Consider the following 25,811-nt stretch of genomic DNA (forward strand, 5'->3'; position numbering starts at 1 on the left):
TGATAAAATGTCATGAAATGTTGAAAATAAATAACCAATTGGTTTCATAAATTATGTAGCCATAGATGTGCACCCATGGAATATATGTATGTGATTGGAATAGCTATTACTCAGAAAATATGATAAAGGTATGTGGTATTACAAATAGGCAGAAAGCCCTAAGGATATATGCTGAAATAATCATGTAAATGTGCACCTTCAAAAGATATATGCAGAAAATATTTACTAAGAATATATATCAAAAAGTAGTTAAAACCTAGTGGTGTAACCATATAGTATAAAGTGGCAAACGATGAATTATAAGGAAAAATATTCATGTGCTTATATACCTAGAAGGTCGAATGTAACAAACATACACGTCCACAAAATTATAATAATGAAGGTTGACAAGATAATACAAACCCCACAATGTGATGTGCCCAACGCACGTTTCGCCCGCAGCGTTCAATAAAATGTATGATTTTATGATATACGTAGAGTTGTGTGTCATGTTTATAGGTCATCTTCTAATTCTCACCTTCAGAGCTGAAATCCCTGGAACTCTCACAATGGTGGATGTTACCAGGTACGGCACATATCGTGACTGTCACCTAGTGCCTCCTACAAAGTAAAAAATATATTGCCCAGTATTCTTACCTCTAGTCTTTGATGGTACTGACCATTATTTCCATTGTTTGAAGACCACTCTTTTTTTCCATGGTTTTTATGTTGCAGACCACCTCTTTCTTTAAAAAATTGTCCAGAATTAGTAAAACATGTCTGCTTTCAGGCAGCATTACCCCGTGTATTGTCAGCTCAGCTCCATCTACTTCAAGTACCAGACACAACCCATGATCAGGGGTGGCGATGTTTCTGAAAGAAAGCAGCCATGTTTTTCTACTCCTGGACAAGCACTTTTAAGTGTCCAACCATTTAGTTTTCGTTATTTTTACTCTGGAACATCTGTCTTAATCTTCAGAATGTGAACTCTTTAGAAGAGATGATTTAGATGGTCTCCAGTCTTCCATTCGTTATCGAACCACAATTGTCATCATAAGCTACGCGCTGCTAGCAATTCTATGAGAATTATCTTCCTACGGTGAAGACTAGAACATAAATGGCTGGAGTATTAGGACATCTCCATGAAACTTGTTTTCCAGGTTTATTTTTAAATGTCCTTGAAATGAACGACAATAATAATAAAAAAAAAAATGCAGCACAATTCTGCCGAATGGATAAATGGTTCCTAAATATAGACCCCTTAGAGGCGAGAATACGTTCTGTTATTAGACTTACCATCATTTACTTTATTTCGGGGTACAGAACACTGAAAAATAATTTATGGCTAAAAGCAATGTCCTATCCCATTATTTCTAAGATTAGATCATTATTAAAAATATTTGCAACAAAATCAGAAAAATTGGAAATAATTTACAAAATTTCTGCTTTCTTTTTTTCCGCGGTTGAACCCTAACTAAACGGTTTCTTACCAGTTTTTATATTTTGTTGTCTTTTTAAATGGAAGAAGATCAGTGAGGGTCTGGGACCTGAGATCCTCACTATGGGGGGAGTGGAGTATGGATGCAATAGAAACTTCCTGTACCACACCTGTGATGATAAATTGTGGGTGGGTTGCCAGTGCATGGAGAAAGCCAAGTATTTTTAGTTCAGTAGCCGGTGGACCATGGGTCCCTTCCACCAGTATTTATGCCCTTAACCTTCAAGTACAAATATAATAGAGTGCTGATATAATTATAGTTTTTCCTTTGGCTCTATATTTTTTTCTGCTTTTGATGTAAAATGTAAAAAAAAATTGTACATTGCTATAATATACTGTATTATTTTTTACTTTTTTAGTGCATTTTTTTAGGTAACTATTTTATTACCCTAGCCCTAACCTGAGTAAGGATTAGACAAAATGTGTAAAAACATAAATTTGGCACAACGCTCTCTACAGTTCCCTGTTTATTCCGACTCCATAACTAGCCTACAGGTGTAGTGGGCTTGAGACAATGTTTCTAGGCTGTCTCAGTATGAACCAGTACTCACACGTAGATAAATCATCAGATAGCTTGAACTCGACTGCAGGAGGTAAGTATGAAGATTCCGGAAGAAGATTTATTTTCCAGCTGAATTCTTGTCGTTATGCAGAAATACACTAGGTAAAAAATACTGAGATGCAAACACATGAACTTCTACGATGGTTGACAGACAGTTAATGAAGAAGAGGAGGGAAGGGGTTACTGACATCAGAGCTAAAGGGAGAGACAGCGAGAGAGAAAGGGCAAACTTCTGAAGAAGGCCAAACCTTATTGCATAGCAATGAAACAGCACAATATAATGATAGTACAATGCTGTATGATTCCCAAGTCTTGGGACACGACACTGTTTCTCCTCTCACAAAATTACATGCAAGAGGAATGGTTGAGAGCCACAGGAGAGGGCACAAGATTCACTATTAATGCTGCCTATACAGAGCGCAGCAGGTGAGACAAATTTGTCTTAAGCTGCTGAGCTCTGCATGGGCAGAGACCAAGATGACAAAACTCACTATACTACTCACGATATTGAGAGTTTTGTCATCTTGCCGGCCGAAGGGCAAGGCTCTAAAAAGGAGCAGCTCAGTGCAGTGGAGATGTTGCAAATTTGATAATTTCGATGGAAAGTTGGCAAATTGTGTGGCCCTTCAGAATTTGCTCCGGTGCCAACCCTCCTCTACGATAAGCCACTGACCTTGGCTATTGTAAGACCTTTCAAACAGGCAGAATCTGCCAAGTCATGGAGATTTAGCAATAACCCATTTGTGGTATCGGCGGTCACGTATCTACACTACCACTTTATTCATTATCCATGGGACCGACCGGGGGAGTAGATGGCAGCTCTCATTGCACAGCTTGTACGAGACATCAATGCGTAAAGCCTCAATGTTCTGCCGTTGTTTCTGCTTTGAATAATTGTAATATTTTCTTGAGATCATGGCTAAGTATGGAGACTGCCTGCATTTTCTATCACGCTCAATCAAAACCAATCATGAGCGAAGAGTAAACAAATTATAATTATAGCTTCCATGTCGGGGGAAGAAAAAAACAAGGATCTGCACAACACAAACAAATTAAACATTAATAGTTGATAATGTTATTGCAGATATGACCAGAACACTCTGCAAACTTTGGACGCGGGTGGTTTATGCATTAGTCGTTATGAGCTTTAGGAACATTAATAACGGATAATTTGAAAACATCAGATTTGTAGTCTCCATCATAAAATGCGTGCAAAAGAAGAAACATGCAGAACAAATTGTGCTGTTTTCATTTTTTTTTATATGGGTTTCTCTATTTAGGGATAAGGGAAAATAAAGCTTGTGCAAGTTTAGAAAAAGTTGTGGCTTTTCTTTTTTTTTTTTTAGAAACAGTGCTACTATCGCCGGCGGTTGTGTCTGATATTGCAACGTGTCCCACTCAAGTGAATATTGTAATATCAGTTCTGGTCAATGGAAAATAATATATTTTTATCAATCAAGATTCTTCTTCATAATCTCACCCAACCATTGAACATTTTGTTTTCTAAATATTAATTTATACACCGCGTTCTTTTGTTCATTCACTTTGCATTTTGTTAATTATTCTATTTTTGAAAAGCATCCATATTTTGCAGCATTTTTTCCACACCTGACAAACTTTTCTACATTAAAGTATATACAGCTCTGGCAAAAATGAAGAGACCACTGCAAAATGTTCAGTTTGTCTGATTTTTCTCTTTATAGGTATATTTTTGAGTAAAATGTAAATTGTTCTTTTATTCTATAAACTTCTGACAACGTCTCCGAATTTCCATGCAATAATTTTTGTATTTTTTTTCTGACAAAGAAAAATGGTCAAAATTTAAAAAACAACAACAGTGTTTTCAGACCTCAAATAATGCAAAGAAAACAAGTTCATAATCATTTAGAAACAACAATACTAATGTTTTAACTCAGGAAGAGTTCAGAAATCAATATTTTATTATTATTATTATTATTTATTATTATAGCGCCATTTATTCCATGGCGCTTTACATGGGAGGAGGGGTATACATAATAAAAACAAGTACAATAATCTTAATACAGGTCACAACTGGTACAGGAGGAGAGAGGACCCTGCCCGTGAGGGCTCACAATCTACAAGGGATGGGTGAGGATACAGTAGGTGAGGGTAGAGCTGGTCGTGCAGTGGTTTGGTCGATCGGTGGTTACTTCAGGTTGTAGGCTTGTCGGAAGAGGTGGGTCTTCAGGCTCTTTTTGAAGGTTTCCACGGTAGGTGAGAGTCTGATGTGTTGTGGTAGAGAATTCCAGAGTAGGGGGGATGCGCGAGAGAAATCTTGTATACGATTGTGGGAACAGGAGATAAGAGGGGAGTAGAGAAGGAGATCTTGTGAGATCGGAGGTTGCATGTAGGTAAGTACCGGGAGACGAGGTCACAGATGTATGGAGGAGACAGGTTGTGGATGGCTTTGTATGTCATGGTTAGGCTTTTGTACTGGAGTCTCTGGGTAATGGGGAGCCAGTGAAGGGATTGACAGAGGGGAGAGGCTGAGGAATAGCAGGGGGACAGGTGGATTAGTCGGGCAGCAGAGTTTAGAATAGATTGGAGGGGTGTGAAAGTGTTCGAGGGGAGGCCACAGAGCAGGAGGTTATAGTAGTTGAGGCGGGAGATGATGAGGGCATGGACTAGGGTTTTTGCATATTCTTGGTTTAGGAATGTACGGATCCGTTAAATATTTTTGAGTTGAAGGTGGCAGGAATTGGAAAGGGCTTGGATATGTGGTTTGAAGCAGAGATCAGTGTCAAGGATTACCCCGAGGCAGCGAGCTTGTGGGACTGGGGAGAGTGGGCAGCCGTTTACTGTAATGAATAGGTTTGCTGGGGGGGTCGCGCGAGATGGGGGAAAGACGATGAATTCTGTTTTGTTCATGTTAAGTTTTAGAAATCTAGCGGAGAAGGATGAAATAGCGGATAGACATTGAGGGATTCTGGTTAGTAGGGTGGTGATATCTGGTCCAGAGATGTAGATCTGCGTGTTGTCAGCATAGAGATGATACTGAAAACCGTGAGATTCTATGAGCTGTTCCAGGCTTTGTGGAATAACCATGATTTTTAATCCCAGCTTCATGCGTTTTGCCATGCTTTCCACCAGTCTTTCACACTGTTTTTGGAGCAAAAAATTAAGCAGCTCTTCTTTGTTTGATGGCTTGTGACTATCCATCATCCTCTTGATTACATTCCAGAGGTTTTTAATGGGGTTCAGTTCTGGAGATTGGGCTGCCCATGACAGGGTTTTGATGTGCTGGTCTCTTAAGTTTTGCCAGAGTTGTATTTGTCTGGGAGAGGTCTTGCTGATGTACTATAACCACCTTGTGTCTTAATGCTGTGCTCAGTCTTGCCATGTTACGTAGCCGTTTGGCATCTTTGGAAACCTGAGGAGGTTAGAAGATGCTCAAAAGACTGAACATATCAAAAGCAAGTCCTTTATACAGTCATGGCTGAAAGTGTTGGCACCCTTGAAATTGTTCCAGAAAATTAAATATTTCTCCCAGAAAATTATTGCAATTACACATTTTGTCTACACATGTTTATTTCCTTTGTGTGCATAGGAACAACCCCAAAAAAGAGCAAAAAGACAAAATTAACATCATTCCACACACATCTCCAAAACATGGGTCAGTCAAAATTGTTGGCACCTTTCCAAAATTTGGATAAACAACTTTATTTCAAGCATGTGATGCTTGTTTAAACCTCACATGTGACAAGTAACAGGTGTGTGTAATATGAAAATCACACCAGAAACCAGATAAAAAGGGAAGAAGTTGACTCAATATTTGCATTGTGTGCCCGTGTGCCACACTAAGCATAGAGAACAGAAAGGGGAGTAGAGAACTGTCTGAGGACTTTAGAACCAAAATTGTTGAATGATATCAACAATCTCAAGGTTACAAGTCCACCTCCAGAGATCTTGATGTTCCTTTGTCCACAGTGCACAATATAATCAAGAAGTTTACAACCTATGACACTGAACTATTCTCCCTGGACATGGATGGAAAAATTGATAAAAGGTTGCAACACAATTTAGTCCATATGGTGAATAAGCAGCCTCAGTCAAGTTCCAAAGAAATTCAAGCTGTCCTGCAGGCTCAGGGTACACCAGTGTGAGGGCGAACTATCTGTCAACATTTGAATGAAATGAAACGCTATGGCAGGAGATCCAGGATGATCCCACTGCTGACACAGAGACATAAAAAACTAGTAAGCAGTTTACCAAAATGTATGTGAGTAAGCCAAAATCCTTACGGTAAAGCATCATAAGGACAAATGAGATAAAGCACATCATTTTACTGATTACTGTAAATGGAATGAGGCCTACAAAGAACACTACCTACAGTAAAATAAGGTGGAGGTTCAAAGATGTTTTGGCATTGTTTTGCTGCCTCTGTCACTGGGTTCTTTGTCTGTTTGCAAGGCATCATGAAATCTGAATATTACCCAAGGATTTTTGGTTGCAATGTAGTGTCCAGTGTCAGAAAGGTAGGTTTGCAAGCCACTGTATGTTATTGATTTGTGACCATTTTGTTTCATATTTGTATATTTTTTGCAAGCACCGTCTACCTTTCTGGATTAAATATTTTAAATGTAATAGCTCTGTTCCTCTTGCTCTGTAAACCGCACCCACAAAGCTATGCGCATCCTGTGACGGCTGTCCAATCAGACTGTATAAACGATTCGTGGTGGCAGCTATTAGTTCTTTTGTTAGTGTTGAGTTGGCAGTGATATATATATTCCAATCATTGGAATCGGAGGTGTATATACCATACACTTACTGTGAACTCCCCCATAACCGGCCTAGTAGTGGTAGCATCACTCGTCAGCCAATTTTGTAATTGTTCTGACTATTAGAGGTAGCGTAGTTGCATTCCCCTAACATACTGCGTGACCTCCCCGGTGTCCTCCTTGACAAGTGTCTTTTAATTTCTTCAGGTTTCCAAAAATGCCAAGCAGTTGAAAGCAGTGAGTAGACCATTCTTCAGGTGCACTGAAGACGCTCCGTAGTTTGCAATGCAAGCATAGAAGACACATGGGGATCTTTATGAGCTTTTTTTGCAAGCATCTTTGCTTGAAAAACTGTAAACGGTTTCTTAATCGTTGACTAGAGATAGAAGCCATCCTGAAAATGCCGGTAAAAAAGATGCCACAAAAAATGCTGAAAAATTATTTAAAAAAAAAAAAAAAGAGTAGACAGTTCAAAACATTGAAAAAACACACCAGTATGCACTCTCCTACTGAAGTTTTGTTATGCGAAACTCAGGTAAAAGCAGGTGGAATAGAATTCTTGCAGCTGTAACTCCCTCTGCGGACACCAGTGGTCCAGAGTAGAAAAATGCCAATGTATAAAAATGGAGAATTGCTGTCAACCGAAGCACTGCTGGGGCTGAAGGTGAACTGTAAGGTTTTTATTATAATGAATACGACGTATTAGTCTAATCTGTTCCTTGCGTCCATACCTCTAAAAGCAGCTAATGCATTGAGCTCCTACAGCTGCTGTTAACCTCTTAAATGCTGCTGTCAAATAGAGAAAAATTAAATAAAATTTTAAAACCAAATTTTTTTTTACCACATAAAAAAATAAAAAAATAAACATATTTGGTCTGATCTCTAAAAATTTACCATTAATTATCCTGATTCGTAAACACCATAAAACTGTGAAAAAAATGAAATGCAATAAGAAGCGATCAAAACATTGTATCTATCCCCAAAACAGGTGTCAATGACAATGTCAGCCTGCCACACAAAAAAACAAGCCTGCAACTGAAAAATAAAAATGTAAGTTTTGGAGAATGACGACAAGCGCAAAATATTTTTTTTATGATTTTCAGAATTTTTTTTCACCATTTAAATAAAAAAAAAAACAAGGATGTTTGGTAGTTTGGTATCACCATAATTATACTGACCTGGAGAATCATTTTTACTGTTGAATTGAAAGTTAAAAAAAACTATTGCGGAATTGTGTTTTGTTTTTTTTTATCAATTTCACCGCACTAGGAATTTTTTTCCCCTTTCCAAAAACATTGAATGATAAATTAAATTACCGTATGTTATTTAAGAACATTGAATGGTAAATTAAATTATGTTATTTAAGACTACAACTCATGCTCCAAAAAAAAAAAAACAGTCATACAGCTACACGGAAGGAAAGATATAACAGTTTGAATAATTTCTTGTAAAAATTACCTATTGACATTCAAAACTAGGATTTATCCTGCAATGTAATTTCTATGTTAATGATAAAAACTAAAAACATTTTAGCAACTGAAAAAAAAGGGGAAAGAATGACGAAAAATTTAAAAATGTAATTAAAACGACCGCAGTTGGAAAAGGTTACATGCTTGATGTGAATATTCTCCTTCGATGACATAATGCGCTTTTAGCTTGTCTGTATATTTGCTCTTCTTGTTTCCTGAGCTGGAGAATGTTTACAGTCAGGTCTGAGTTGTTATGGGGATCACATACTTACTCACCACACCCGTGCTCTGTATACGGGAGTCAGCGCAGAGACTAATCTTCACATGAATCCATTCACCCGTAGTAAAGAGGTTCCATATACATTGTGTCCTGGAGAAAGTGAGTTTGCCGATGTCTCTGATACACAGAGGTGAGTAGAAATGGTATTCACCTTGTTGTGTTTTTCCACTTTTAAGAAACTTACACTGGAAGAAACATTCGGATCTGTGACCAGATTTCACAATATTTCTTCCACCTGCTGAAGACGGTGTACTTATATCTGCTTAACAATGATTGTATATTTCTTTATGAAAGTTTAAAGGGAACCTGTCAGCAAACTTTGCCATTATAAGATGCCGCCACTGTCTTTCAGGGCTTATCTCCCATGTAAAGCTCCATGGAATAAATGGCGCTATAACAATAAATAATAATATATAATAATAATCTACAGCATTCTATAATGCTTTAAAACCTACAAGTCTGGTGTTCCCTGGTTGGGCCCACTCCTTTTATCTGCCCTTATTCACACTGAGGTCAACATTGACACATGGTAAGGTTTTAATATTAGACAGTGTAGGACTGTCCCGATCACAGTTACCTTGACGCGGTCGGATGGCTTTTGTGCTATTTTTTGATCAAAAAACAGTATTACTAAAAACTCTGTATTATTTAAATGCACTTTTGCTATTTTACTTAGTTACAGCAGGGTTTTTGCTTACTTTTTCTCTTGTAGGTTTTAATGTTTTGTGGCCACTTTGATTGACAGCTCCCACCTCTTCTCTGTTGAATGTCCACTCTCTTAGCCTGACGGACAGCTCAGTGCCCCTCCTTCATGCTGCTGAATTGATGCCCAATTAGCCTGATTTACGACTCCTCAGTGTCCCTCCTCCCTGCTGGTGCTGAATCTCCTCCCACCTACCCTGATTGACAGCTCTTCTGTACCTTTCTCTGTGCTGTTCCTAAATCTCCTCCCACCTAGCCTGATCGGCAGCTTCTCAGTGTCCCTCCCTCCTGCTAAGATCTCACACTGCTCAGTATAAGCTACAGCTGTTAGTTAGGCTGAATTGGTAGAGATGAATACATTTGTATTATAGCATGCTCATTTTCATATCAGAACTATAGCCTTTCGGTGTGGATTTTCAAAGAAAATACACCAATCTCATCAGGTTTATTTAGTAATATATACATATTATTTTAATCCTATAGAAATGTTAATTCAAGCATAACAGAGTCGAAGCTGTTATGTAGGAAGAAATGGGCTAACATTCCTCTAAGTTTAAGACTAATCAGCAGTTACCAGATATGTTTAGATACAGTCGCTGCTGCACAAGGGGTCACAAATAGATGCGGAAATCAACGATTGACATATTTTTGACACTCGCAGACATGTGATATTGGATCATTTTCTTCAATAAAAAAAGATTGCACAGTCAAGCACGTCAATCATTAGAATTTCTTGCAAATATTTCTTAATGCAGAATTCTTATTACAATACTTTCACTATAAGTAGTTATCACGTCAGTAGTGGCTTCATAATTGCAAATAATGAAACTCAAGAGGGTGCTTTATTCGTTTTATTCACACTGACTTACACAGGGTTAATATTCTCAATGCTAATGATTTATTAATGAGAGGTAAATCTATGCTCGTTTGCAGTAATAACAGAATTCCTTAATTAGCCATAACCACTGTTTGCAGTGACTGGGGCCGGTATCAAGAGGTCATAACAAGACCACAGTTTAGGGTCTACAAGGAGGTAGACTCATAAAGATAATTGGCCTTCATAACACTCACCGACATCATAAACGAGGGTCCTCCGCTTGGAAATCTTCTTTATGAGTGTTATTTCATGACCTGGACCTTCCTCCAGCAAATTCTGTCTCTGTTGCCTGTCGCCTACATATTCACCTTGCAAGTGGCACAGGTAAAGGAGGAGACGTCAAGATCTATATCATTGTGTGCCACACAGTCAGGCCAGTCTCACACGTCCAGATAATTCCGGTACCGGAAAAATTGGTACCGGAATTATCCGTGTCCGTGTGCTTACCATGAACATCAGTTTGGCACACGTGCGGCAGCCGTGTGCCGCCCGTGTGCCAACTGGGTACCACACAGACCGTGCAGGAGACAGCGCTACAAGTAAGCGCTGTCCCCTACATCTGGTGCTGAAGCCGTCATTCATATCTTCTTTCCAGCAGCGTTCGCTGGCTAGAAGATATGAAAAATCCTTTTTTTTTGTTTTTTTCCATGTTTAAAATAAAGATCCCTGTCCCCACCCCCTGTGCGCCCCCCCCGCTGTTACTAAAATACTCACCCGGCTCCCTCGCAGCGTCCTGTCCTCGCCGCACCTTCTCCTGTATGAGCGGTCACGTGGGGCCGCCCATTACAGTCATGAATATGCGGCTCCACCCCTATGGTGGAGAATTTACAATGAGTCACTTAAAGCCCCTATAGACATTAGATAAAAGTCATCCAAATTTAGGTGGGGTTGGCCAATATTCTAATAGGTATGGGGCCTCCTAATTCTTCCTCAGCAGGTGATGTCAAGGAAAAAAGGATCTATCATTTGAAAATTCAACAGCAGAACATTTTGATTGGCCGGTTGACCTGTAGAATCTGGTAGCGTTTCTCTCATAAAGAACACTGGGACACTTGGTTCTGCATGGCTTAAGGTACCGTCACATTAAGCGACGCTGCAGCGATCTAGACAACGATCCCGATCGCTGCAGCGTCGCTGTTTGGTCGCTGGAGAGCTGTCACACAGACAGCTCTCCAGCGACCAACGATCCCGAAGTCCCCGGGTAACCAGGGTAAACATCGGGTTACTAAGCGCAGGGCCACGCTTAGTAACCCGATATTTTCCCTGGTTACCATTGTAAAAGTTAAAAAAAAAAAACACTACATACTTACATTCCTGTCGCGTCCCCCGGCCTCAGCTTCCCTGCTCTGCGTAAGCGAGCTTGCCGGAAAGCAGAGCGGTGACGTCACCGCTGTGCTTTGCTTTACGGCCGGCCGGCGCTGACACTGGGGGACGCAGGGAAGCTGACGCTGAGGAACATGACAGGAATGTAAGTATGTAGTTGTTTTTTTTTTACTTTTACATTGGTAACCAGGGTAAACATCGGGTTACTAAGCGCGGCCCTGCGCTTAGTAACCCGATGTTTACCCTGGTTACCAGTGAAGACATCGCTGAATCGGCGTCACACACGCCGATTCAGCAATGTCAGCGGGAGATCCAGCGACGAAATAAAGTCTTGGACTTTCCCCAGCGACCAACGATCTCCCAGCAGGGGCCTGATCGTTGGTCGCTGTCACACATAACGATTTCGTTAACGATATCGTTGCTACATCACAAAAAGCAACGATATCGTTAAGGCCATTTGTCTGCTCACCGGTTGCAATTGCCTTCTTTCAATGTGACACATAAAAAAGTATGATAAATGAAAAGCCATCCATGTAACTAAAGTATGGCTCGAGCCCACCAGAATGGGAGCCACCAGTGGAATTAGCCCTAAATCTTATATAGCAGATCAGCTGGCAGCTATCTCTCCCGAGTAAAGGTACCGTCACACATAACGATATCGTTAACGATATCGTTGCTTTTTGTGATGTAGCAACGATATCGTTAACGAAATCGTTATGTGTGACAGCGACCAACGATCAGGCCCCTGCTGGGAGATCGTTGGTCGCTGGGGTCTTAGGAAGGACCTTCGGTGACGTCGCGGTGACGTCGCGGCTTGTGATTGGTCGCGCGGCCGCCCATGTGACCGCCGCGCGACCAATCAGAAGCCGCGACGTCACCGCAAGGTCTTGGAAGGCTGATTCTAAGGAAGAAAGGCTGCCGGTTAGTACCAGGGCGCGTCAGAGAGTAAGTATTGCGATATTTTTTATTTTAATTCTTTATTTTACACTAAAATATGGATCGCAGGGCCTGAAGGAGAGTTTCCGCTCCTTCAGACCCTGGGAACCATGGAAACCCAATGCACTGCATTGGGTTTCGCGTTTCGGCCGACCCCGACCCCGACTTTTTTATAGGATCGGCCGATTTCACTCGACCCGACTTTTGAAAAAGTCGGGTTTCGTGAAACCCGACCCGATCCTATAAAAGCAAAGGTCGCTCAACCCTACTGGAGACAACATCAAACCAAAAATCAAATTCCCAACAAGTAAAATACATAATTATTTTCATATCTAAATGTCCTAATTTTTATAGTTTTTTGTAAGCAAAGTTTTGCAAATTTACAAATTTTACAATATAAACTACTTTGCGGTGACTGTATTCAAGAAGGTCCTCCATCTGATAGCTGCAGTTCTGTAGCACCCTGTCTCCAATTTTTAGCTCCCATGACGCCATCCCAACAGCTCCAAAAAAAAACCATCAACACAGCAATGTGCACAATAAAAAAACTCACCTCTTCATTACGATTTAATAAAAACTGTAAAGATAATAGAGCAAAATTATCTGGCTTAAAATGAGGGACGGAGGCAGAGAAATTGCTCACCTGAAAAAGTGAGTCATAACCCCCACGATAATATCCCAACTTCCTGCCATGGCACCAGGTATACAGTTGTGGCCATAAGTATTGACACCCCTGCAATTCTGTCAGATAATACTCAGTTTCTTCCTGAAAATGATTGCAAACACAAATTATTTGGTATTATTATCTTCATTTAATTTGTCTTAAATGAAAAAACACAAAAAGAATTGTCCTAAAGCCAAATTGGATATAATTCCACACCAAACATAAAAAAGGGGGTGGACAAAAGTATTGGCACTGTTCGAAAAATCATGTGATGCTTCTCTAATTTGTGTAATTAACAGCACCTGTAACTTACCTGTGGCACCTAACAGGTGTTGGCAATAACTAAATCACACTTGCAGCCAGTTGACATGGATTAAAGTTGACTCAACCTCTGTCCTGTGTCCTTGTGAGTACCACGTGGAGCATGGAGAAAAGAAAGAAGACCAAAGAACTGTCTGAGGACTTGAGAAACCAAATTGTGAGGAAGCATGAGCAATCTCAAGGCTACAAGTCCATCTCCAAAGACCTGAATGTTCCTGTGTCTACCGTGCGAAGTGTCATCAAGAAGTTTAAAGCCTATGGCACTGTGGCTAACCTCCCTAGGTGTGGGAAAAGAAAAATTGACAAGAGATTTCAACGCAAGATTGTGCGGATGTTGGATAAAGAACCTCGACTAACATCCAAACAAGTTCAAGCTGCCCTGCAGTCCGAGGGTACAACAGTGTCAACCCATACTATCCGTCGGCGTCTGAATGAAAAGGGGCTGCATGGTAGGAGACCCAGGAAGACCCCTCTTCTTACCCCAAGACATAAAAAAGCCAGGCTGGAGTTTGTAAAAACTTACCTGAAAAAGCCTAAAACGTTTTGGAAGAATGTTCTCTGGTCAGATGAGACAAAAGTAGAGCTTTTTGGGCAAAGGCATCAACATAGAGTTTACAGGAGAAAAAAAGAGGCATTCAAAGAAAAGAACACGGTCCCTACAGTCAAACATAGTGGAGGTTCCCTGATGTTTTGGGGTTGCTTTGCTGCCTCTGGCACTGGACTGCTTGACCGTGTGCATGGCATTATGAAGTCTGAGGACTACCAACAAATTTTGCAGCATAATTTAGGGCCTAGTGTGAGAAAGCTGGGTCTCCCTCAGAGGTCATGGGTCTTCCAGCAGGACAATAACCCAAAACACACTTCAAAAAGCACTAGAAAATGGTTTGAGAGAAAGCACTGGAGACTTCTAAGGTGGCCAGCAATGAGTCCAGACCTGAATCCCATAGAACACCTGTGGAGAGATCTAAAAATGGCAGTTTGGAGAAGGCACCCTTCAAATATCAGGGACCTGGAGCAGTTTGCCAAAGAAGAATGGTCTAAAATTCCAGCAGAGCATTGTAAGAAACTCATTGATGGTTACCGGAAGCGGTTGGTCGCAGTTATTTTGGCTAAGGCTGTGTGCACACGTTGCGGTTTTTTTGCGGTTTTTCCCAATAAAAACGTTATAAAACCGCAAAAAAAACGCATACAATAAGCATCCCATCATTTAGAATGAATTCCGCATGTTTTGTGCACATGATGCGTTTTTTTCCGTGAAATAAATGCATCGCGGCAAAAAACGCAGCATGTTCATTAATTTTCCGTTTTTTTTGCAGATTTCCCACTCCAAAATGCATTGGGAAGTGTCCGGAAAAAAACACGGCAAAAACGCGTCAAAACCGCGGCAAAAACGCATGCCGTTTTCTTGCGGATTTCTTGCAGAAAATGTCCGGAATTCTCAGGAATTTTCTGCGAGAAATCCTGAACGTGAGCACATAGCCTAAAGGTTGTGCAACCAAGTATTAGGCTGAGGGTGCCAATACTTTTGTCTGGCCCATTTTTGGAGTTTTGTGTGAAATGATCAATGTTTTGCTTTTTTGCTTCATTCTCTTTTGTGTTTTTTCATTTAAGACAAGTTAAATGAAGATAATACCAAAAAATTTGTGATTGCAATCATTTTCAGGAAGAAACTGAGTATTATATGACAGAATTGCAGGGGTGTCAATACTTTTGGCCACAACTGTAAAACTAAGATTTCCATATTGTGTCCCTATTGAGCCGGTATCGACGACTTTTTCTATGGGGACAGCATGGTTGATGTGCGTTGATGCACTGCATAAATAGAAGTCTTGTTTGTGGGTGTCATTGGGATAATCTTCTTCATGGAGGTCACTGTGTAAATGATTCAGCACCAGTGGAAGAAAATGTGAGGTATAGAGCAATTGCGTTAAATGACTGCATGCCTAAAATCATGTCAATTAGATACACAGCAATTTTTGCATTTTGCTTTTTCCCTAACTAAATGCCACCTGGGGATCTGACCCCAATATTTTGGATTATTCAGCCTTCTGTGTGTCCTTTTGTTTTTAGCAGTAGTAATGTCCTTCGCTCCCTAAATGAAATGTACGACAATAAACAGCCATGAATTGCGGCTGTCAGCAGCTAACATGTTCAGTGCTTCCTCCATGCATTATAAGCAAGCCTGCGCTCCGCGGCCACTACTTGTTAAGCTACCGTCAGGGGACAATGCTGAGGAGACATACACCTAGTGAGATGGTGCTGACCTACTTCAGTTTGCTTGCTAAAACATCAGGCCGCCACCACCATGTGGAGTACTGGAAAGAAATGTGTTCTCTAGGAGGGAAAAATTACCACATCACATATTTTGACCCATTTAGTAACTTGGAACGAATCACTCCACCCAAGCTGATCATAATGATTTAGATGGTTAAAAATGTACTTATTTTTGTCATATATCAGAACATCCAGAGTGTTCGAGAGGCTTCCGGAATAATGGAGGATCTCAGCATTGCCAAAAGCATTGGTAAATCTCACGGTGCCACCAAAACCCCACTGCAATCTGTGCTTGACGTTGGAATTCCCTTGTGTCCAGTTAGGTTTTCAAAAATGTAATACCAGAACACATGAGCTGCGCGCACAGTGAACAAGCCCGTAGAGACATGTTCACACCACCAAGAGGCTATGTGCACAGGTACAGTTTTTTTCGCGGTAAAAACGCTATAAAAACTCATTAAAAACGCATACAATATGCATCCTATCATTTAGAATGCATTCTGCATGTTTTGTGCACATCATCGCGGTAAAAAAAGCAACATGTTCATTAATTTTGCGGATTTTCTGCGTTTTTCCTGCTATTCTATGCATTTGGGAAAAAACGCACAAAAAAAGCATCAAAAACGCATGAAAAAACGCGAAAAAAAACGCATGCGGATTTCTGGCAGAAATGTCCGGTTTTTGTCAGGAAAATTTCTGCAAGAAATCCTGACGTGTGCACATACCCAGAGACTTGAAAACACAAAAAAGCACAGTAAAACCAAAAACACTCTGTTGCAAAAAAAGAATCACAGTGGACAGCAAGTGCTAGTAAAAAGATGGAAAAAACAGGGTATTTGGTGGATAAGTTTTTTGCAAAAAATGTATATTAAGCCGCTCTACCAAACGTCAAGGTATACCCTTATCAGAGCAGTCCTAACTAATGTATGTAATCCCTATCTGATGTATTTAAAACCTGGTCATATGTACAATACCTGTATGAGCAGGATTCAGAAAAGGAATGTCCATGTGGACACGCTGGACAGAACGGCGCCTGTGCGCACAGCTCAAAAAAAAAGAGGGGTGGAGGCCTCCCCAGTCTTGTGGACACAAGAAAACAATTACCGTATGTAATTCCAGAACACATGAGCTGCGCACACAGTGAACAAGCCCGTAGAGACATGTTCACACCACCAAGAGACTTGAAAACACAAAAAAGCACAGTAAAACCAAAAACACTCTGTTGCAAAAAAAAATCACAGTGGACAGCAAGTGCTAGTAAAAAGATGGAAAAACAGGGTATTTGGTGGATAAGTTTTTTGCAAAAAATGTATATTAAGCCACTCTACCAAACGTCAAGGTATACCCATATCAGAGCAGTCCTAACTAATGTATGTAATCCCTATCTGATGTATTTAAAACCTGATCATATGTACAATACCTGTATGAGCGGGATTCAGAAAAGGAATGTCCATGTGGACACGCTGGACAAAACGGCTCTTGTGTGCACAGCTCAAAAAAAGAGGGGTGGAGGCCTCCCCAGTCTTGTGGACACAAGAAAACAATTATGTAATACCAGAACACATGAGCTGCCCGCACAGTGAACAAGCCCATAGAGACATGTTCACACCACCAAGAGTTCACACCACCAGTTAGGTTTTCAATACAGAGTGGAACAATGCCTCAAAAATTGGGTGTGAACATTTCAACTCAAAAAGTTAGTATATATACTTAGAATAATGCATGTTAGCACTGACTAGATATATATAGATAAGCAATAAAAGGTTCACAGTCGGCTGCAAAGCATAGTGAGTAATATAGTTAAAAGGGTTACCCTACATAAAAAGTGCATTTAATCAATAGATCTTGGAATATTGTTAAGTTCAATAATTGGATGTGTTTAAATAAAATGTTCCTGTGCTGAGATAATCTTATAAATGTGTCCCTGCTGTGTTCTATGTTATTTGCTGTGTCCTACCATGTAGAGCAGCTGCAGCTCATTATCACAAATACACAGCTGATGGCCATGGGAGAAAGAATAGGTAAATACTGGAGACACTTCAGGGACTTTCAGCTGCTTGTTTATGTGAGGAAACACATTTCCCTGCCTGTTTGTTTTATCATTGGAGCGAGTTTTTCTCCTGTGAACTTATCATAAATTAGTCGCCGGAGCTCATATGTCATGGCTTGATTTATGATAAGATTACAGGGCTGCAGTTGGATCGCCCCCAGACACAGGGCCACGGGTTCTCGGTACCGGGCCTCTCTGGTTCGGTGCTGAGGCTGTCACGGTGGCTAGGCCCGGTCCGCGACCCTGCTAAGGGGCGTCCAATGGAGGTGGTGATACAGTCTGTCAGGGGTTCGTGACGCCACCTGTGGTGTTCGGTCAGGGTGACCGACGCTGCTGTGGGGTCCACTGGGGTGATGGAATGGCAGCTGGATGGTGTAACTTCCCACAGGTGAAGTGTGTCCCCAGGGCTTCCCAGTAAGGTGGATGGTGATGATGTAAGGTGCAGTCAATAACGAGGACACAGGGTTGCAGTCTCTTTACCTCTTTACTGTAAACTTCAGGATCCTCAATCCAGAGCACGTTTAACAGGGCTATCAGAGACTGGCCGGTCCGATGGGCACATCCAGAGTTCCCTACGCAGATGGAAATCGTTGCCTACCACTAGCGCCTGTGTGTTGTAGTCCTACCCTGCTGAGCATTCGGAATAGTCCTCACAACTGCTGTTCTCGTTCGTTCGTTCTCTACAGCTCTCTCTCTCTTCAGTTCCAGATGTTACTAGTTTCTCATCCCCCAGTATGTTTTGGCTAGGACGCAACCGTATGACGGGAAGGCTTGGAGGTCTTCCGGGACCCTAGAGACGCCCCTCTCCCAATGTTGCCCTCTATGTCTTCTTAGGAAATTTAAGGTAGACAACCAACCTATAATTGACTGTCCGGCGGAGCTTGAAGTAAGGCTTGAAGTCAGTTACTCCTGCGGTGTTCCGGCCACCGACTACGCGCCTCAGTAAGATATTGCCTCTCTCTATCAGCACGACTCTTACTGGCTCTCCTTTGTGCTTGATCTCGTTTACACTGTTCCACAATATCCTTCCCTTTGTGTCTCTCTCATGGATACCGCCGCAGGGTGTGCAGGCGCGGTTCCGTTACGTTCTGTTCTGTTCGCTAGGCACCTGACAGGTTCCCACGCCTGACAGGGACCCCCCTGTGCCTTCTCCCTGCAACACCCCCTGCCACGGGATGTTGCCTGGTTCCAATCCAGTCAGCTTCTGACTAACTTCCTCCCCAGCCCCTAGTTTTACCAATGTGAGGAGTGGCCCAATAAATAAAGCCTTTTTCTCCCCCTAGTGGCCGGAGTGTGAAGTGTAATGTGTTCCGGTGATACCTGGTCAGGAGAACTCCTTAGTGCCATCAGACGTACCGCCACTCTCCTTAGCGGCAGAGTGCCATACTGCAACGACCAGGTCTCTGGGGCGCTGCACAGACACTCTAACTCCTGTGATAAAGCAAACAGGCAGGGAAATGTGTTCCCTCACATAAACTAGCAACTGAGAGTCACTGCAGTCACCTGTATCTGCCTTTGCTTTCTCCCATGCTCCCAGGACAAGGAGCTGCAGCAGCATTACATGTTCATACACAGCCATAACACAGTACACAGCAGGGGCACATTTATAATATTATCTCAGCACATGAATATTTTTTTAAAACACATCCAATTGTGAAACATTATTTTTCCAAGATATGTTGATTATAATGTACTTTGCTCAAGGATATCCCCCTTTAAGTGATGATATCACAAAGGGAGTAGATTATAACTTGCAGCGCATTTAGATTTTAACAGGAGGCAATGAAGTGTTCAGCTTCATTTCAGTTTCTAAACGCCAATCCACACGTTACCCCAACTAGTCACAAATTCAGTATATCCTAAGGCAAAAAAAATGTGGCGATGCCTCATAAAGTGAAAAAAAAATGAAATAACATGTGCAATGCTAAAAAAATACACAAAACAGGACATTTTGAAAGTCTTAGAGGACTTGAGTTGTGAAGCACTTACCTAGTGCATTGCTGCTGTAGAAAATCCTTACTTGTTAGAAAGGTCCCATTATGATGAACTTACCACAAAGCAGAGACTGTTTGACTTCTCTGCAGCACCCCCGCTGGGGGAATTAGGCATTACACAACTTCCAATAATACCAATAGTTTGTGCAGGACAGATCAGGTCCTCCAGAATGAAGGATGCTCTTTGTAACGCTTATTTTCTATTGTTAAGAAATGAGGATCATGATGCAAGAAGTCCTTCATGGACTATACGAAAATGTTGTTTGTTTTTTTTATTTAGATAAATCCATTTTTGTTATAAAGGGCCTTCAAAAATCTAATATATAAAGCTGAATGTGTGTGTGTGTGTGTGTGTGTGTGTGTGTGTATGTGTGTATGTCCGGGATTGGCATCTGCACCGTCGCAGCTACAGCCACAAAATTTTGCACAGTCACACGTCTGGACCCCGAGAGCGTCATAGGCTATATTGTGAGGCGAAATATTAACCCCGGGCATTCCAATTCACCAAACAATTTTGCCCCTATCTACATAATGGGGAAAAAGTGAAAGGAAAAGTAACATAGTAACATAGTAACATAGTTAGTAAGGCCGAAAAAAGACATTTGTCCATCCAGTTCAGCCTATATTCCATCATAATAAATCCCCAGATCTACGTCCTTCTACAGAACCTAATAATTGTATGATACAATATTGTTCTGCTCCAGGAAGACATCCAGGCCTCTCTTGAACCCCTCGACTGAGTTCGCCATCACCACCTCCTCAGGCAAGCAATTCCAGATTCTCACTGCCCTAACAGTAAAGAATCCTCTTCTATGTTGGTGGAAAAACCTTCTCTCCTCCAGACGCAAAGAATGCCCCCTTGTGCCCGTCACCTTCCTTGGTATAAACAGATCCTCAGCGAGATATTTGTATTGTCCCCTTATATACTTATACATGGTTATTAGATCGCCCCTCAGTCGTCTTTTTTCTAGACTAAATAATCCTAATTTCGCTAATCTATCTGGGTATTGTAGTTCTCCCATCCCCTTTATTAATTTTGTTGCCCTCCTTTGTACTCTCTCTAGTTCCATTATATCCTTCCTGAGCACCGGTGCCCAAAACTGGACACAGTACTCCATGTGCGGTCTAACTAGGGATTTGTACAGAGGCAGTATAATGCTCTCATCATGTGTATCCAGACCTCTTTTAATGCACCCCATGATCCTGTTTGCCTTGGCAGCTGCTGCCTGGCACTGGCTGCTCCAGGTAAGTTTATCATTAACTAGGATCCCCAAGTCCTTCTCCCTGTCAGATTTACCCAGTGGTTTCCCATTCAGTGTGTAATGGTGATATTGATTCCTTCTTCCAATGTGTATAACCTTACATTTATCATTGTTAAACCTCATCTGCCACCTTTCAGCCCAAGTTTCCAACTTATCCAGATCCATCTGTAGCAGAATACTATCTTCTCTTGTATTAACTGCTTTACATAGTTTTGTATCATCTGCAAATATCGATATTTTACTGTGTAAACCTTCTACCAGATCATTAATGAATATGTTGAAGAGAACAGGTCCCAATACCGACCCCTGCGGTACCCCACTGGTCACAGCGACCCAGTTAGAGACTATACCATTTATAACCACCCTCTGCTTTCTATCACTAAGCCAGTTACTAACCCATTTACACACATTTTCCCCCAGACCAAGCATTCTCATTTTGTGTACCAACCTCTTGTGTGGCACGGTATCAAACGCTTTGGAAAAATCGAAATATACCACGTCCAATGACTCACCGTGGTCCAGCCTAGTGTTGGAGGCGTCGTTGGAAGTGTTGGAGGCGTCGCAGAGCCACAAAATTTTGCACAGTCACACGTCTGGACCCCGAGAGCGTCATAGGCTATGTTGTGAGGCGAAATTTTAACCCCGCATGTTCCAATTCACCAAACAATTTTGCCCCTATCTACATAATGGGGGAAAAAGTGAAAGGAAAAGTGTTGGAGGCGTCGCAGCTACAGCTACAAAATTTTGCACAGTCACACGTCTGGACCCTGAGAGCGTCATAGGCTATGTTGTGAGGTGAAATTTTAACCCCGTGCTTTCCAATTCACCAAACAATTTTGCCCCTATCTACATAATGGGGAAAAAGTGAAAGGAAAAGTGTTGAAGGCGTCGCAGCTACAGCCACAAAATTTTGCACAGTCACACGTCTGGACCCTGAGAGCGTCATAGGCTATGTTGTGAGGTGAAATTTTAACCCCGCGCTTTCCAATTCACCAAACAATTTTGCTCCTATCTACATAATGCGAAAAAATGAAAGGAAAAGTGTAGGAGGCAAATTGACAGCTGCCAGATGTGAACAAGGGGGACTTAAAGAATGAGAGCGATGGCGCCAAAGAGTATATACCGTACAGTTGCTAAGGTGGGGCCCCGACATGGGATACTCACCACACACGGGGATATGAACACACACACAAAATGCGTCACACACTACCACGTGCTTGAACACATATTACCCTTAGCACACATTTCACCACAAATACACCAACCTCGCCACATAAAAGTCAAAACACAAAAGTCGCCACTCAAAACTCGCCACGCGCAGAACTCGCCACATGCAAAAAATTGCAAAACTCACCTCATGGAAAACTCGCCAAACGCAAAACTTGCACACGCAGAAAAATTGTCACATGCACAAAAGTTGCAACACATGCAAAAGTTGCCTCACACAAAACTTTCACATACTCAAAAGGCACCACACATAAAACTCGCCACGCGCAAAACTCACCATGCGCAAAACTTGCTGCACACAACTTGCTACACTAACCTGTCACATGCAACTCGACACACAAAAAGTTGCTACACGCATGTTGCCACACAAAACTCATCTCACAAAAGTCGCTACATGCATGTCGCCACACGCAACTCAACACACACAACTTGACAAACGAAACTCGCCCTAAAACACACACAAGTCTGGTATTATCCTTCAAAAATAAAAATCTAATTAATAAGCAGACAAACTACAACAAATGTACCATATAGGAAATACGGCAGCTGTCAGTCACATGACCTGTCTATTATGTGTATGTGTGAGCTAATATATACTGCCAGGGGGAGGGCTTCCTGTTGGCTGGGGATTTATCAGGCTGCCAATTTAGCTTACAAATACTGAGGTAAAAATACTGAGCAAATAACGTGTGAACGAGGTCTAATACAGGAGGACATTACACACAGGTATATACTATATACAGGGGAGATGACACACAGATATATACTATATACAGGAGAGATGACACACAGGTATATACTATATAGAGGAGGAGATGACATACAGGTACATATATATACAGGAGGAGATGACATACAGGTATATACTATATACAGGAGGAGATGACACACAGGTATATACGATATACAGGAGCAGATGACCTACAGGTATATACTATATACAGGAGGAGATGACACACAGGTATATACTATATACAGGGGAGATGACACACAGATATATACTATATACAGGAGAGATGACACACAGGTATATACTATATAGAGGAGGAGATGACATACAGGTACATATATATACAGGAGGAGATGACATACAGGTATATACTATATACAGGAGGAGATGACACACAGGTATATACTATATACAGGAGCAGATGACCTACAGGTATATACTATATACAGGAGGAGATGACATACAGGTATATGCTATATATAGAAGATGACATGCAGGTATATACTATATATAGGAGGAGATGACACACAGCAGGTATATTTTATATACAGGGGAGATGACATACAGGTATATACTATATACAGGAGATGACATACAGATGTATACTATATATAAGGGAGATGAAAAACATGTATATACTGAGGTGATGAGGTGAAAATGAGAGGTGTGAGGTGAAAATGAAAAGGTGTGAGTGCAAAATGAGAGGAGTGAGGAAAAATAGTGGAGTGATCAGAAAATGACAGATGTGAGGTTGAAATGACAAGTGTTAGGGGGGAATGAGAGGAGTGAGGGAGAAAATGAAAGATGTGATTGGGAAAATGAGAGGCGTGATGGGAAAATAAGACAAGTGAGGTGCTATAACTAACCACAGATATTTACTATGCCCAGGCAACGCCGGGCTCTTCAGCTAGTAAGTTAATAATCATACTATTTTTGTTACTCTGCTGGAACCTTCAGCTTTAACCCTTTAGCAGTTTTAATTTTTCAACTTTTGTTTTTTCCTTTTTTTTCTTCCAAGAGACACCACTTTTTTTCATTGACGTATCCATATGAGGGCTTGTTTTTTTGCGCGACCATTTGAGGTTTTTGAACGACATTGTTCCTTGTATATAAAGTACTGAAAAATGGGAAACAAACTTCAAATGAGGTGAAATTGTGAAAAAAAATGTAATTCAGTCACTGTTTTTGGGCTTTGTTTTTACGTCAATCATTGTGTGGTTAAAAGGACCTGGAAATATGATTCTCTGGGTATGTATGATTACACCAATACAAAAGAAATTACTAATTTCTAAAAAAAAAAAAAAAATTGTTTTGTGTTGCCCAACTTTGGTTGCTGTGTTTTTTTTCTTTTTCTATCCATGGATCTATTAGTGAAACTATATTGGGATGCTTATGACATTTTAATCACTTTTCTTTGTAATCTTTTAGGTAAGTGCAGGGATTTTCATTTTTCCCGTTTAACATATAGTTTAAATAATTTTATGTTTTGATAGATCAGACTTTTTCTGGAAGATAATTTTTTTTAAAATTTTCTAATTTTTTTAGTTTTTTTAATGGGGAAAAGGAGTATGATTTTAACTTTTATATTTTTGGGGGTTTCTTTTAAACTTTTTTAAAATCTTTTTTCACTTTATTTTGCGGTATTCTTGGGAAACTTGAACCTGCAATCTTTTTGCAATCTTTACTATACACTGCAATCCTGGAGATTTGCAGTATATAGTGGAATTGCGATTGTAATATGAAGCCTGCCGTTTGCGTTTCCAAAAAAACTATTTCAATGATACTGTCAGTAATTAACAGCAGCATCTAAATGGTTAACAGCAGAGATTGGAGCTAGCTCCGGTCACTGCTGTTACAGACAACAACTGTGTAACACACTTGACTTCTGCTGCGTATGAAGTTGTCATTTATATTGGTCTCATCTATATGGGCGCCATATGGAAAATTATCAATTCTCCAATATAGTAATATTGTGAAATGGAAAGGAATTTTATATGCAACTGATAGTCGTATCATCAAATTAAAGGACCTGTGCAGAAGTGGAAACAAAACACTGGGCATTTACTGATATGTAAAAAAAAGGGTACCCTAATGGGATCCAAATTTGCCCACCAATTTCTATTAAATAAGGTACTTTTGTATATAAAAATGTATTTGCTCCTATACACAAGTCAGACAGGGTGGAGGCAGTTTATATTTTAACCCCTTTCTTGCCTGCGTCTCTGACAGTAGCACCTCCTAGCTTCATTAATGACTTTGTATCAGAGACGATAGAAATGTACACACTTGTCTGTTAATATATGCGTTGGCTTTTTTCATTGTCAGAGACTCGAGCTGTGATGATTCCCAAGTATTCAATGTCGGGACCATTTAAAGGACACATGAGCGTGAAAAGCAGTCGTAAGTATTTCTAATCAAAGTTACATTTAGAATAATATATAAAAGACATGTAGCATATACAGAGCTCGTCTTCATATATTCAGGCCCCCCATACACATCAGATAAAAATGGGCCAAAGAACAATCGTTCACTGATGGCCCAAAATACATTGCTGACTTCCTCGACCAAAATTTACATTTTTTTGTGTAATGATAATGCCAGTGCTCGTCATCGGGCGAAGAAATCCAACATGTTGACCGATTTTTCGATGGTCGGTGTCGGTCGAAGCAAACCATTGTTTTACTGAATCAGCCAACAATTATACTCTATGGTCAAAATTGGCCATTTCTTTTCTTACAAAAATGTATCTAAAATGTATGGGCTCCTTTAGGAGAGGGTACGTTACCCCCACATTCTCCCATTCCATAGGGCACAAATGATACAAGAAGTACCAGCCTCGCGGCCACTTTAAACGGCTAAGTGACAGCTGCTGACAGCCGGACCGACTTTGATCTAATATTGATGGGATTGATGTAAGGGAAGAT

The 25,811-nt window shown here is 40.8% G+C and overlaps 1 protein-coding gene across 1 annotated transcript in view; it reads left to right on the forward strand.

The window, feature by feature from the left end:
* The first annotated feature begins 8,543 nt into the window (after positions 1 to 8,543).
* LOC138681194 (spermatogenesis-associated protein 7 homolog) overlaps positions 8,544 to 25,811 on the forward strand; it is a 121,886-nt gene continuing 104,618 nt past the window's right edge. The window contains exons 1-2 of the mRNA XM_069768498.1: positions 8,544 to 8,657; positions 25,213 to 25,287. Coding sequence (XP_069624599.1) covers positions 8,639 to 8,657; positions 25,213 to 25,287 — 94 coding nt within the window. The 5' untranslated portion in view covers positions 8,544 to 8,638. The remainder of the gene's footprint in view (positions 8,658 to 25,212; positions 25,288 to 25,811) is intronic.

Source organism: Ranitomeya imitator, chromosome 5 (assembly GCF_032444005.1).
Source record: "Ranitomeya imitator isolate aRanImi1 chromosome 5, aRanImi1.pri, whole genome shotgun sequence".
In the NCBI taxonomy this organism is placed as follows: domain Eukaryota; kingdom Metazoa; phylum Chordata; class Amphibia; order Anura; family Dendrobatidae; genus Ranitomeya; species Ranitomeya imitator.